This window comes from Pavona decussata, unplaced genomic scaffold (assembly GCF_977016875.1).
Source record: "Pavona decussata unplaced genomic scaffold, jaPavDecu1.1 SCAFFOLD_40, whole genome shotgun sequence".
In the NCBI taxonomy this organism is placed as follows: Eukaryota; Metazoa; Cnidaria; class Anthozoa; order Scleractinia; family Agariciidae; genus Pavona; species Pavona decussata.
This window is the reverse complement of record NW_028145462.1, coordinates 1,262,199-1,277,321: the sequence shown is the minus strand read 5'-3', so window position 1 is coordinate 1,277,321 and position 15,123 is coordinate 1,262,199. Positions and strand designations below refer to the sequence as shown.

Sequence of the window (15,123 nt, the reverse complement as noted above, 5' to 3'; positions counted from 1 at the left end):
CTATCTGTAATGTGCCTGTAGAATGTGATCATACCTGTAATGTCTTGCCTAGACCTCCTGAAAGCTCAGGAATAATTATGTTAAAACTTAAAAGAAATCTTGATTTTAGAGGCCATGTTTATTTTCAAGCTGTACGACCTGCAGTTATACTCAATGCGCTAAATTGGCTCAGAATAAACAATCCTTTGTATAGTGGTATAACAGTTAATATTGAAAACATTGACATAAATCTGAGAGAAATGCATTTACGAGCTAATTCAGACAGTGATGGTGAAGAGTTTCCAATTATTCAGGTATCTTGTGAACAGAAAGCAACAAATGATCAAAGTGAGGAGGAAAGAGATGATCCTTTGAACGAATTTAGAGCAGCAACTTCTGAAACGTGTTTACAGTCAGTGCTACCAGATTATCCTGTAAATGTGGACAAAAATACCAGATTAAAGTCTCATGGAAATGAAATTTTTAATATTGCACCAGGTGAAAATAAACATCCAGTTTCATTCATGACTGATAAACATTGTGAAGAATTAGCATTTCCAGTATTATTCCCAAAGGGCAGATTTGGCTATACTGTGGAGAGAGCGGTCAATCTGTCACCTACAAAATACTTCAATGCCCGTCTTTTACATTATAGTGGTAAGTTTGCAATGAATCCTGAATATTTGTTTTTTGCGCAGTTCATCATAGAACAAAAAAAGGTTTCAGATAGTATTGCTATTGCTCTGACAAAAGTTCATGGACAGTCTCTGACTGCATCTCATTTAAGATCTAATGTGCAAAATTTTCAAAATCTTATCTTTCAAGACCAGGCTTACTTGTTTTTAAGACAAATTCCAGGTACACCACCATACTGGCAAAAATTTATGTATGAAGTTATAGCGATGGTAAAACAACTTGGAATTCCAACATGGTTCATGACATTGTCTTGTGCTGACCTTCGATGGCCTGAGTTGTTTCAAATTATTGGGAAAATACAAGGACTTAATTTAACTGATGAAGAAATTGAAGGATTGTCTTACAATGAGAGGTGCTCTATGCTTAATTCTAATCCTGTTGTTGTTGCTAAGCATTTTCAGTATAGAGTAGAGACATTTTTTACTGAAGTGTTATTGAGTAAAGCAAATCCTATTGGTAAAATAGTTTATTATGCTTTACGTATTGAATTTCAAATGAGAGGATCACCTCATTTACATGCACTAATATGGACAAATGATTGCCCAAAGTTAACAAATGAAACAAAAGAAGATTACATAAAATATATAGACAATCATGTTCAAGCATATTTGCCAGATAAACAAAAAGATTCTCAATTATTTACCTTAGTTCAGACTTATCAGAAGCACAATCACTCAAAGAGTTGTAGAAAATATACTAATGTTCCATGCAGATTTAATTTTGGACAATTTTTCACAAAGAAAACAGTAGTAGCAGAACCACTTTCTGAAAAGTTAGATGAAGAGTTGAAAAGAGACATTTTAACAAGAAGAAATGAAATTCTTTGCTTAGTAAAAGAAGAAATAAATAAAATCTTGAACCCAAACAAACCGCAGTATAATCCTAAGACAACGGAAGAAAAACTGTTGAGTTCATTAGGTGTTACAGAAGAACAATATTACTGGGCCTTGTCTATATCTGGTGATTCTGATTTTGATCTGCATCTTAAAAGACCGCTTTATAGCTGTTTTATTAATAATTATTTTGTTGCTGGAATAAAAGGTTTTAGGGCTAATGTTGACTTACAACCTGTTTTTAACCATTACAAATGTATAACTTATGTTTGCTCATACTTCACAAAGGATGAAACAGAATGTTCACAGGCTATTGCGAATGCAGCAAAAGAAGCAAAGACTTCAAATTTGGCCATTAAAGACAGTTTGAGAAAAATAGGAGCGGCTTTTCTTTCTACTAGAGAAGTGAGTTCACAAGAATGTGTATATAGATGTATGCCTGAACTTTGGTTGAGAAAAGTTTTCCCTAAAACAGTTTTTGTGAGTACAGATTTACCTGACAATAGAATTCGAGTTGCAAAGAGCAAAATAGAACTTGATGAGTTAGATGAAGATAGTACAGATATTTACAAATCCAATATAATAGAACGCTATAGCATCAGACCTAACAAAAATCCAATTATTGATAACTTATGTCTAGCTGAATTTGCTGCATATTATTACAAAGAATACAAAAATGATTGTGTAACAAGCGATGCACAACCTGAAATTCTTACAGATGATGTTATAGAATCACATGTTCAATTTACTACAAATGCAGATGTCATTAACTATTTACCATCCAAAATAAGATTAATAAACACAAACGAAGTTATGAAATGTAGAAAAACTAAGGCTGTATTACGGTATCATAGACCCAACAGAGTAAAAGAACCCGAAAAGTACTTTCACCACTTACTTATGCTGTACTATCCATGGCGTAATGAAGATAGTCTCATTGGGAATGAACAAACATACGCATCAAGATTTTATGAACCGAAAGTGCAAGCTATTGTTGAACAAAAAAGAACAATATTTGAACCTGAAGCAGATGCTATAACAGAAGCATTAGAAGCCCTAAGAAATAGTGAAGTTAATAATTTTAGCCATTCCTTTGATTCTTTCAATGATCAAGAAAATGAAGACTTGCAATTAGATATGCAAAGTAATGTTGAAAGTGATGACGAATGGGTCTGCGAAATCTGCGAGCCAGCGAGCCATGCGAGCCACCGTGCGAGCCATGCGAGTCACGCGAGTCATGCGAGTCATGCGAACCACAGTGCAAATGTTAAGAATTTTTATTTGTTTTATTTACATTCGCGTGAGAAAATTTTGGACGAATTTTTTTCTTTGTTTTTTTTTTTTTTTTTTTTCGTTTTTGTTATAATTTTGGAGAGAATTTTGCCTATTCAAAATCGCCCAAGATGCGCAAAAAAATAAAAACAATACGCAAAAATTTATTAAGGTTCAAGACTTCAGAAAAAAAATCCGAGAAAAACATACGGCTGCACCACTACTCGAATAGGTATCTATTGATACATGTCATTCATTGATATCCACGTGGAACTTCATTCAAGAACAAAAAAAAAAACAAAAGAACAGCACCTCGATCTCCGTGTGTTGGCGTCAAGAATGGTGAGTAAATCGCGCCATTTTACAGTCGAACCAGGTCAAGCGTACCGCCCTAGATTCTATTAATGAATCTATTATTTGAAAATTGAACCCGTTAGTCGTTTCAAGTATTCAAATCAAAATTAGATTTCTGATTGGATTATACGAACCAGGGTACAAATAATGCATGAAATCAGAAAACCAGAAAGCCCGCGGGGAAAAACCCCTCTCAATATATTCAGAGCGGCAATTCTTGATTTATATAACAGTGGATTTTCCAAAAAGCAGATTTCTCGTGATTTACAGCAGTCAACGCGTACTGTCAGAAAGAAAATTCGCCATTTTAAACCGGGCACGGTGGGTCCTGTCGCGTAAATTTAAACTCACTAATGACCACTAAATGAACATTTTACGTTTGTACACTTGCGTTTTTTCCGTTAGTTATTCAAAAACAAAAATGAAAAAGGACTGGAAGCGTTTTATTATAATAAACGGTCCTCTTTTTGAGGTATATGCAAATTAATTTAGCGAAAAGTATGCGAACTCACAGTGAAAGATGTTCATTTCAGTTGACCTTCGACAATGGCAGCACATGTGTTGCGCTATTTGTCGACGTATAATGGACAGTCTGGTGAAATAATGATATATACCAAACTTTTTCATGCTACAAGGTAGGTAATGCTATACATGAAAGATAAATTGGAAGTTTTCAGCCCGACTCATTTGCAAGCGCATGACTTTGTGCTCTTGCAATGACCAAATTTGCATAACGAATTATATGAATGTGTCAACAACATGCAGGAACAGTTTGAACGAACGAGCTGTTTCAAATGTACTGTAGTTTGAATTTTACAGGCTATTGCTTTTACTGTTAGCGCGGATCTATGTTCTGCGAATTTTAATTTGATCATTGATCGGCGTTAACAATGAATAAATGAATGCATTCTTTGAAACGACTAATGGGTTCAATTTTCAAATAATCGATCCATTAATAGAGTCTAGGGGGGTACGCTTGACCTGGTTCGACTGTAACAGGTTTGGTCTTTAGTCGAGAATCAGAGTTATCAGCACTCTGTCGGTTGGCTGACTGCTGCATGTGGTTGTCCTTTCCCTTAGACAAGTCTTTCTTCAAAACTCGCCACTAGAGTGGCAGAGGCTGGTTTCGAGATAGCATTCGACCCACCAGCTGACGGCAAATGCTTCTGTTACGCTGCTTCTTTTCAAATTGAATTTAGTGCGACAATATTGACTTCGCTCATCTTTGAGTACTCATTTATCATTCCTTACAAGTTTGGAATGACACTGACAATCAGCCCTGACGTGTCAATTACAGTCAACCCAGGTCACGCGTGAACAGTATTTCCAAGAATGAAATGAACATTCGAATTTCTCTTTGTAATGTCCGACGTGTGAATGGAATGTTGGACAGTTCTCTGGAAATAGTTCCGAAAAAGACGCATTAACTGAAAAAAAAAAAAAAAAAGATTCAAAACAATTGGGAAACAATTGTTATTCTTGATTCATAGCTTTATACCGTCAATAAGCTAGGGAAATTTATACGGGAACTCTGAAATCTTCAAAACTGACATGTAAATTTCAAAACTCCGTTCAAATTTCAAAAATATCGTTCACGCGTGACCTGGGTTGACTGTAACAAAAAGTATCATGGTTTGCGTTGTCCCACTGTAAGAATTAAATATTGCGATGTTATTCATCTTGTTCCGATGCTCTTGTTCTTGTTCTTATGTGAATGTAAATACAACAAATAAAAATTCTTAACATTTATACTGTGGCTCGCATGACTCGCGTGACTCGCACGGCTCGCATGGCTCGCACGGCTCGCATGGCTCACACCTTGGCTCGCATGGCTCGCTGACTCGCAGATTTTTATCACTCATGACGAATCATTTAATGAACAAATTATTTCACATCTTTCTTCCAATTCTAGTAGTGATCAAGAGTCTACAAATGCAACAATTACAAGTTATGTTCAACCAAGGGAAATTTCTGATGATCTATTACGTGAACATATAAGGTCGTTAAACGAGAAACAGCGTATTGCGTATGATAGTGTGCTACGCTGGTGTAGAAACAAAGTTAAAAATCTTCGTTCTCTAAAACCTTACGACATTAACCCAATATATCTTTTTATGACTGGAGGTGCTGGCTCAGGGAAAAGTCATGTAATAAATACAATATATCAGACAGCAATTAAAACATTTAGACAGAGAACAAGTAATCCTGATCTGCCAACAGTACTGTTAATGGCGCCCACTGGTGTTTCTGCGATACACATAGGCGGAACAACTATACATTCAGCGTTGGCTATCCCTAAAGAAACCGGTGACAATCTTCCAGCAATGTCTGACCAAAAGAAAACACAAATGAGACTTACACTGTGGGAATTAAAGCTTATTATAATAGATGAAATTTCTATGGTTTCTAACATTACTCTTCTTCATATACATCAAAGGCTAAAGGACATTTTTGGATCATCCAGCTCTAAACTATTTGCTGGTATAAGTATTATAGCTGTAGGAGATTTGTATCAACTACCACCTATACGGAGGAAACCTATTTTTGAAAAATTCAACAATGAGTGTTTCAATTTATGTCATCCATGGCATGTCTTCACGATGATAGAATTGACTGACATTATGAGGCAGAAAAATGATCGGCAGTTCGCCGAAATTTTAAACAGATTTAGAACAGCTTCACAAACTGAAGAGGATCTTAATTGTATTAATTCTCGAGTATTAGTCCCATCAACAAACAATTACCCCTTGAATGCACTTCACATCTGGGCAGAAAATGATCCTGTTAATGAACATAACAACAAACAACTTTTACAATTATCTACACCTTTGTTTGTACTTAGAGCTACAGACCAGTATCCATCAAATGTTACAAAACAAGATATTGACAAAGTATTATCGAGAGGGAGATCTAAAACAGGAGGGCTTGAATTTGAAGTGAAGATTAAAGAAGGTGCTAGAGTAATGCTTACTACAAATATTAATATTGCAGATAGACTGATAAATGGACAAATGGGAACTGTTGTTAAGATTCATGTCAATAAAAAAACACAAAAGCCAACTGTGGTTTATATAAAGTTTGATGATAATGAAGCAGGAAGAACTTTAATACAAAACAGTAGTAGTATATTTGCTAGAGAAAAAGCTGTTGTTCCTATTGAACAAGTATTATCAAAAATAAAAGTTCGACCAGGTAAACCATCGTCTCCAGAAGTACAGAGAATTCAATTCCCTATAAGCCTAGCTTGGGCATGTACAATTCATAAAGTCCAGGGTTTAACACTGCGAAATGTTGTTATAAGTTTCCATTTGAACAAACAAAGATCTTTTAACTATGGACAAGTATATGTTGCGTTAAGCAGGTCAACTTCACTTCAAGGACTTCATATTTTAGGAGAAATCAATACTAAACACATAAAAGCAGATCCTAGAGTACATAATGAATATGATAGATTAAGAAGTTTCAAGTTAGTAGATTTAAAAGATATTACACATTCAAATAAACGAAAGATAGAAGATAACAATTTAGTTGTAACATTATGCCTTTTAAATATACGCTCACTAAGAAAACATAGTTCTGATGTTAAATGTGATGTAAATATTTTGAAAAATGATCTTATAGCATTTACTGAGACTCAACTTTTACCTAATGATAACGATTCAGATATTATAGATAATTTATCTCCTTTTTCCTTATATAGGTATGATCATAATTCAGATAAATACTCAAGTTTAGCCATATGCATCAAAAAAAAATTTCATGTTACAAATCAAGAATACTACCCAACTTTAAATGCTGTTAGGTTTACGTTCACATTTAACAACCATAGATCACACCTAAATATTTCTCTCCTTTTAATTTATCGTAAAAATAACTCAAACATACTTGACCTTATTAATGGTATTGACTATTTAGTTAGAAGCAATCCTATCGATATAATCTTAGGAGATTTCAATATTAACTATTTTAGCAGCAACGACATGGAACTACTCTCATCATTAATGCAGTCTTTGGATTATTTACAGATTGTAGAGATGCCTACATTTATTTCAGGTAGTTTACTAGACCATGTTTACATCAGACAAGCAAATAAACTTGATATCGATAGTTCAGTAATCAATGTGTACTACTCTGATCATGATGCAATAAAAATAACAATACGAATTTAAACTTCGCATTTACCGTTTCGTATTTGATAAATAATAGACTTCGTGTCTCCAATACAGAAAATAATTCGTTAAATCAAAAAAGAATGTTAAAAACTTTGATATAATTTGGTCTGATGAGACACAGAAAGGTGCCCGTCCATCCTTCCTAGCCGAGTGCCGATGTATTGTCATCAATGCATTCGTGGATTCTGTTATCAAGTAAGTAGGATACAAAAAGGCTTTTTACTTTTTCTATATCAACGTTCGACTCCTTACTGTGATGTTTTGTTGAGCTCTAGAAGTTGATTGATTTGATTGAATGCGTCGATGGATTGTATTATCAAGTATGCAGAATACAAGTAGATTTTCTAATAGATTAATTTGTAAATGAACGAAATAGATCCGCTTTATGATTCCAGCAGCATTAGTGATTACAGCCATTATTCTTTTCAGTCACTAGCGCAAGATATAATGATTAGATGCTCAAGTATAAAGTTCCTGAATAAATGTAATATAAAGATCCGGTACTTATACGACGAACATAACTCATGGATCAATCTACCCAACAACAATAAACGAGACTTCAGGAATTTTGGAAGACCACAAGAACTGCTTCAGAAAGGGGATTTTTAAACAATTAAATTGAGGACAGTTCAAGCTAGCCCTTCTCGAAGGGGTGCTTCAAGTACCAATGTTCGGTTTGGCGTAAGTACTCCTTCGCGCTGTCGCCTATTGAAAAAGGCACAGGCGACAGTTTCAAGTTTGGAAAGAATTCTGCAAACCTGAAGTATCTCGGTGAAGCAAAGTGTCCAGTGACAGACAATGGAATAAAATACATTGGGAAGCACTGCGTTAAGTTAAACTACTTGAATATCAAAGGATACAAAGCTGTACGAGATGTCGGCATAACTCACATCGTTCAAAACTGCTTCAAACTGATATTTCTTGATATGGGGAAGTGTAACATCATGGATTATGGTAGTGATGGTATGCATATTATCAGCATTCATTGGCCTCCGTTGAAGAAACTCATTATACGAAGATGTGAACATATGACAACAGGAATCAAGACTACTGCTGCACAATGCTGTAGTTCCCGGCAGTACTTACAAGTGCAAGAAATCTTAGAAAACTATAGATGAAGAAAAAAATATTACTGTATTCAAAAGTATGTGCACATGGATAAAGCAGTTGTTCAGTCTGTTTTTTTTTTTTTTTTTTTTTGCTTACTTTGTGGAGAAACTTGCAGCTCCAATACAGTGAGTTGTGCTATCTTCTTGATAACTACGGCGTGAAGAGGAAATTAAACTATGTAGTACATCGTCACGTACCTGGAACTGACAAGGAGCAAGCGATCATATCGTTTTAATGTTTTAGATTCAAATGTAATGTTTACAGAAAGAAAATTAACCTTTGAAGGAGTAAATCGAAAGGATAAGTTCCAAGAACTACTCGACAGTTTAAATGATAGAAAGTGGACAGCTCGCGGTATTGACTGCGGACCAGATTGTGCTTCGCAGTGCAAAGAGCCAGGAAACCTGCGCTGCAGACTTTGTCGAACTGATGCCTAAACGTTATTGGAAATCCACTTCATAAAAAAAATTCAAAGTCTGACTGTCAATTTCTACTTAAAGTTTACGTTTTCATTAAGTAAAGCTTTTTGTCTTCAACAATAATATTATTTCTGTCTTCTGAGTCAGATAGTGTAATCTGCCCCGGGTCATGACGTTTTCCTTTAGCAATTGTCGTTATGATCGCAGGATAGCTGTGAAGCGTACAATGGAAATAAATCAGGAACAGCATCACGCGTAAATGCCAGTATAGGCATCTTGTTTTTTTTCTTCCTCGTAGCTACAAATCGGTACATTAATTTATTCATTAAACTCACCCCTCTCCTACTCGGGATGTATTGTTCTGATTGTCTTCAACAGAAGCAGGCCAATCAAAATCCATTCTTGTCGCTTACATCGCGAGGGAGGGGACCCACTCACCCCTACCTGTGTGACGTCAACGCATCATTTGATCTATTTATTAAAAACAGATTAAATTTGGCGCCATATTGTTAACATGTTCTGGACTCAAGTGTGCCGTTTTCAAACGGAAATTTCACCATTTTGAAGCGGCAAATCGAAAGAATAACTTCTAAGAAGCACCCAACATTTAAAACGGTGGATATTGGTGAGTTCCTGGCGAAGGAATCGTGCTTTGTTTGACAGTCTTAGACCACGACGCGAGACTGAAAAGAGGTCATTGAGAAGCTTACGTTATCGCAATGGAATTCCCGCAATTTCCCTTGAGACCCTGAGTAGCGTCACACAAGGGAAACAACGTAACGCGATCGTCGTGACTCAAACTATTCCATTAGCAAGGATAGTTTTATCAATCGGCGAAGCATACAGTTGGAATAAATGAATCAGCCCCAGCATCACGCGCAATGCCAGTATAGCAGGCATCTTGTTTTTCATCGGTGTCGCAAATGTGCACATTAATTTATGCATTAAACTCTGTCCTCCTCTAGTAAGGATATTTTGTTCTGATTGTCTTCAACAGAAGCGGCCCAATCAAAATCTATTTTTCAGGCACATATCACGAGAGAGGGGACCGACTCATCACTTCTGTGTGACGTCAAATCATCATTTGATTTATTCATTAAAACTAGATTAAATTCTTCCCTCTCCCAGAAGGGATCTATTGTTTTGATTGTCTTGAACAAAAGCGGCCCAATCAAACTCCATTATCTGCGCGTATATCACGAGGGAGGGGACCCACTCATCTCTACTTGTGTGACGTCAAAGCAAATCATCATTTGGAAAAGTTGTTTTCGTTCAATGACTCCGGATCTGCCGTTTTCAGAGAGAAAACCAACCTTTTTCAAGCAGTAAATCGAAATAATAACTTCTAGGTAGTTCTCGACAGTTGAAACGGCGGAAATTGGGAGAGTTCACAGGAAAGGAAGTCCGCTTTAAAAAACAGATCGGAATGATCAACGCGAAGGATTAGAGCTAGAGGAGGCCAGACCAGTTCAGCGGGGTCATGACGTTATTGCATAGTTATTTCTGGTATGATTCCTAGTAACACAACGATAAGTATCACGCAATATATCTGAATAAAACCATTCAGACAATTATTTCAATGGCCAAGGGAGGATATTTTTAAATATCTGCGAAACATACAGTGGGGAATAATTGCGGCTACATTAAGCATTCCGTGTAATGCCATTAGAGGGGCATCTTGTTAGAAGCAAAAATGGACATCTTGATCGCAGCTCAAGAACGGCTCGATGAAGTATTAGACGACTTCGAAGTGAAACATGTTGCGCAACAGAAATTTGAGATCTGGGAGCAAGAGCATATTAAATCAAAGAATAACAGAGCTTAAAGGGGAAGTATCACGAAAATCTGATGTCGTTTCAAAACCCAAAAACGTTTACAAGTCTGACAACAGAAACAAAAAATAATTGTCTAGTTTTGTTATAAATTATCACGCCAGTACCATAAAACTGTTGATTAGTGACCATTATTGCCTCTGGCCAGAGTAGAGTAGGTCGGAATGGATTGAAACTTGAAAAATATTAGGATAATGTTTTTCAAGTTTTCGTATTTTCGTTTCCAAAATGCGCTAGAACAGAGTACGAGTTGTTCCTGTCAAGAATTGCATTGATTTCTCTCCTCTCGTTGTTCTAGAATTATTTTGTAGCAAAGTGAAGGTCTTATTTCACCATTTTTAACAAAAAAGGTAAAAAACCCATGATACTTTAAGGTATCAGCCACCCTTCAGGACCGTCCGCGCGCGGATCCCTGCCATATTTGAGGTTTCAACGTTTTCAATTAGATATGCTTGGGAGCTTTCTTTTAAAAAAAAATCAGAAGAAAATATTAATTCCGTCGAAAGATATCGGGGGTAAAAGAATTTTTCTCGTAAATTATCTTAATTGATCGTTGACAAGAACTGTCATACCCGTGTCATATATCAATTAATGAACTGGTAACGTGATACCGAGTGCGTGCTTCGACATATCACGCGCGAATTGTCTTCGTGTTGTTTTAGCCTTTAGTATTTTAGCGTTTGCTTCGGTTAAAATGTATACCTGCCAACTCTCACGCATTATGCGTGAGTCTCACGCATGGAAACTAGAGACATCGATCTCACGCATCAAGGACAATATCTCACGCCTAACTCACAAATCCGGACGAGTTGTTCAAAAAAATCTTCATTTCGTTTCAGATTTGTTATGTATTAATTTTTTGATCTTTATAACAATCGCAAAAGCTTTCAAATGTCTACAATCCGTGCGAGTCGTAAGTGTTCAAAGGTCATCGGAATATCGTCGGACATTTTCGGCAATGTTCGGAAGTCTTCGGAAAGTCGTCGGAAATCTTCAGAAGTGGCTCGAACGTTTTCGGAAATCCCGGTCATGACCAGACAAAAATCTCACGCGTTTGACTCAAAAAAAGTTGGCAGGTATAAAAATGCCGCCAAAAAAAAGAGAAAAGGTCGTGTCCGTTTTCGTCATCGAAACCGAGAGCGAAAAAGAAATCGAAGAGCTAGACTGTTCACAGTCCCCCTATTTTTCCGTGGGATTCTCGAGACCGGTACGCTTCGATGGAACCGGCACCATCTTGGTTTGTAAAAGCGAGCGCGATCTGGGGAGAGTCTCTAAACTACCTAGGGGAGCGGGGGTGAGTGTTAGTATAGTGATTGAGGGGAAGCGAAAAAATAGAGGGACTGTAACAACTTCTCACTGTCTCGCGTTCCAAAGGCCCGTTGCACCAGCAACGGCAACACCTCATTGGTCAATTAGACAATAGAAGTTCTGAAGCGTTGACAGCATGACTGACGTACCCTTCACCGACAGTTCTAAAACTGGATACGGGCTGGCGTGTAATGCTGTGAAGATCGTGGGGAATATTTTGATTTTTATCGTTTGTCTCGTCGGCTTGGAGGCCTGATAGTTCTCAAGCATCCTCATCGCCGCTCTCATCTTCCAACAAAACGTTCAGTGTAATATTTGTCTCGGTACGGGTCGATACGGTGGACGGAACTGTTTCAGAACGGCTGAAAATCACACACACACAAACAACACACACAAAGCGCTTGAAACGTTGCTCATCGTGGCTTTCGTCGCAAGCGCTTTTGCAAACACGTGAAGATTTCCCATCTTGTGGATCCGCTTCAACTCCAAGATGTGCCTTGTTAAAAAAGATCGGCTAGAGGAATGCTGGCAACTCCGGCTCTTTCCGGGATCTTAAACAAATTTTCAGTGGAAATGTACTTGATTTTCTTCCCGAAATCGCCGACTGCTATTTTAAAATAAATGTTACAAATGCGGCATGCATCTGAAGGTTTCGCTTTTAGCTTCACTACATGTGTTCCGCTTGTATTGAAATTCACTTTGCAAAAAGCTGATGTACTGTACTGTATTTTCATGCCTATCCTCACTCGGAAGACTTTCGCAACTTTATTTTATTTCGCAATTGTAATGGTACAGAAACTGTTCTGTAACAAGGACTATCATATTTCCTTCAATTTGACATGTTTATCTCTGGGGAGCATATTTTTTAGTTGATTCAATTAGTCGAGGCGACAAAGTTTCGGCACGCCCCTCGAACACGAGACAGTGAGAAGCTGTTACAGTCTCCCTATTTTTCCCGCCGCCCAACCAACTCCGCTCCCCTCCCCGCGGTAGTTTAGACACTCTCCCCAGATCGTACTCGCTTTTACAAACCAAGATGGCGGCAGCTCCATCGAAGCGTACCGGTCTGGAGAATCCCACGGAAAAATAGGGGGACTGTGAACAGTCTATCGAAGAGCGGGTTTGACAAAGAATGGGCCGCAAAATTGGCAGAGAGCGAGAAAGGCTCATTTTATCGGCAAGAGAAGTGGCTCGAGGAGTTGGATAAGAAAAGCGAAAATGCTGCAGTTGCTGAGAGCGTAAGCCGCTCCAAAATCCAGCTTGAAGACCCAGAAGAAGAAAGCCAATTAAGCTCATCGACCCCATCTGCTGATGGAACGTGGAAAACGATAAGCGGTCGAGCTATCGTATCGAGCGAAAAGCTGCTTGAGAAACTGGACGAGTCTGTATCTTGTCGATTTTGCCAGGGAAGAGTCCAAGTCATGTAAAATGTAGCGACTAAGCATGGACTTGGTTCTACCTGGAGAATCCAGTGCGAGAATGAAAGCTGTCCGTCGCACAACGCAAATTCTGTTTTTAATTCTTCCGAGAAGAGCAGAGCGTTTGAAATAAACCGCTACTTGCCGCGAAAGTTTGTTCCTGTTACATGTTACCTGTCAAAGTCCTATTGTTCGAGAAATCTCTGATATCAATCAGAATAAACATTTAGGTGTTATAATCTCATTCCAGGTAGGATGCCGCCAAAAATGTATTTTCTATTTTATCTCCGAACGCAAATTTGGCCGATCGACTCGTACGTTTTGAACTCCAAGTCGGCAGCCTTTCAATCAATTTGGCTAAAATTTGGCCAGAGTGATGCCATATATCTCTTCTACAAAACCGTGTCTGCGAATTTTAATACTCCTTTTGATTTTAAAGCTGGAGCTTTTTTTCCACAGGGAGTGTTGACTAATTGCTTTCCCCAACTTCATTTGCTAATAAAAGAGAAACAAACGCACCTTTTCAAAAATCTGAGACACGGTTTTTTAGTGGAACGTGTTGAGAAGCGAATGCGGTGTTAATTGTTTTCTTCCGATTATTTCCGTCGGGAGTGGAACATGATTTATAGAGACGTGTACTTTTTCACAAAGCGTTCCAACTCGAAACACATTTAAGTAAATAGTTTTTGTTAGTTCAAATCCATAATCTGGAATTATTAAGCTTTTAAAAAATATATGGCTTATAGGGGTTTTTATAAAAACAACTAACGCTACAGCGATCCGCGCGCGGACGGTCCTGAAGGGTGGCTGATACCTGAGAAAAAATTTTTGGATTTTCATTTTTTTTAGATAAAAATAAACTTCCCAGTAAGTTCTTACAAACAAAAAATAATTTTCGAAAAAGAGTGAGTATTTGCCGAGAAATTCGGACGTAAGCGATTTTCACCGGAAGTTAAATTTTACTTTGATTGACAGCATATTGCTGCCGGTGTAACCACCCGTTGCGATATTTGCGCGAACGGTGTGACATCTACACTTTAAAGTAGGTAAAGGTCTAAAAATCTTCCAGAGAAGCGAATATTTGGAGACGCGCTTAAGCTTGCATGTTAATGTTTCAATAGGACATTTTCACTATCAGGGGCACCCAACTACAGTTTTCTCTCCAATTCTTTGAAACACAATTTTAGTCTTTGCGGAGTGCTTTTAAAGTTCTGTTGGTTCATTTCAGGCTGCGCTATAATATTTTTATCTGTTCGGTCATTATAGGGGAACTTGAGTCTTTTCGAAATTTCCAGGGTATTTTTGTCCATTTCCCGAAAACCGTATTAAACCTTAGGTCTTCCGAAAATCTTAGCTGACCTTTCTTCGGTACCTGAAACCACATTTTTATCAATCCGAAAACACAAGGCCTTAAATTTCCCATATCACGAACGTTCGAGGTGAAATTTCCCTTAAGAAAATTGTAGGGGATTTTAAAAGGGCCTTCCGAACAGATAATTTACCGAAACGATCTGTCGGGTGCCCCTGTCTCGCCCCATGTAACGGAATCCACAGAGGTATTGGATTCCGGATTCCATCCTTCTGGATTCCGGATCCCTACCCTCTGGATTCACTGGATTCCGGATTCCAAGCCTCTGGATTCCGGATTCCGATAATTTGGAATCCAGATTACGGCGTCCTTGGTTCTACTCGTATTTTCAGCTCTAGTGTAATAATTTAAACAAAACACA

General features: G+C 37.7%; 1 protein-coding gene and 1 long non-coding RNA gene across 2 annotated transcripts in view; both read left to right on the top strand.

Moving 5' to 3' along the window:
- The window catches only part of LOC146483080 (uncharacterized), a 286,359-nt gene that overhangs the window by 8,681 nt on the left and 262,555 nt on the right, over positions 1-15,123 (top strand). The window contains exon 2 of the long non-coding RNA XR_014863977.1: positions 9,107-9,749. This is a non-coding gene — a long non-coding RNA (uncharacterized LOC146483080). The remainder of the gene's footprint in view (positions 1-9,106; positions 9,750-15,123) is intronic.
- LOC146483096 (uncharacterized) lies at positions 1,743-8,334 on the top strand. The gene is made up of 2 exons (XM_085106365.1): positions 1,743-2,657; positions 4,982-8,334. The coding sequence occupies exons 1-2, from the start codon at positions 1,944-1,946 to the stop codon at positions 7,301-7,303; spliced, it is 3,036 nt and encodes a 1,011-aa protein (XP_084962491.1). The 5' UTR covers positions 1,743-1,943; the 3' UTR covers positions 7,304-8,334.

Bases quoted from the DNA above. Each gene is read 5' to 3' on its own strand.
- LOC146483096 (XM_085106365.1), top strand. From the start codon at position 1,944: ATGCCTGAACTTTGGTTGAGAAAAGTTTTCCCTAAAACAGTTTTTGTG. The intron at 2,658-4,981 runs GTTGAAAGTGAT...GCTGACTCGCAG, and splicing joins AATTAGATATGCAAAGTAAT to ATTTTTATCACTCATGACGA.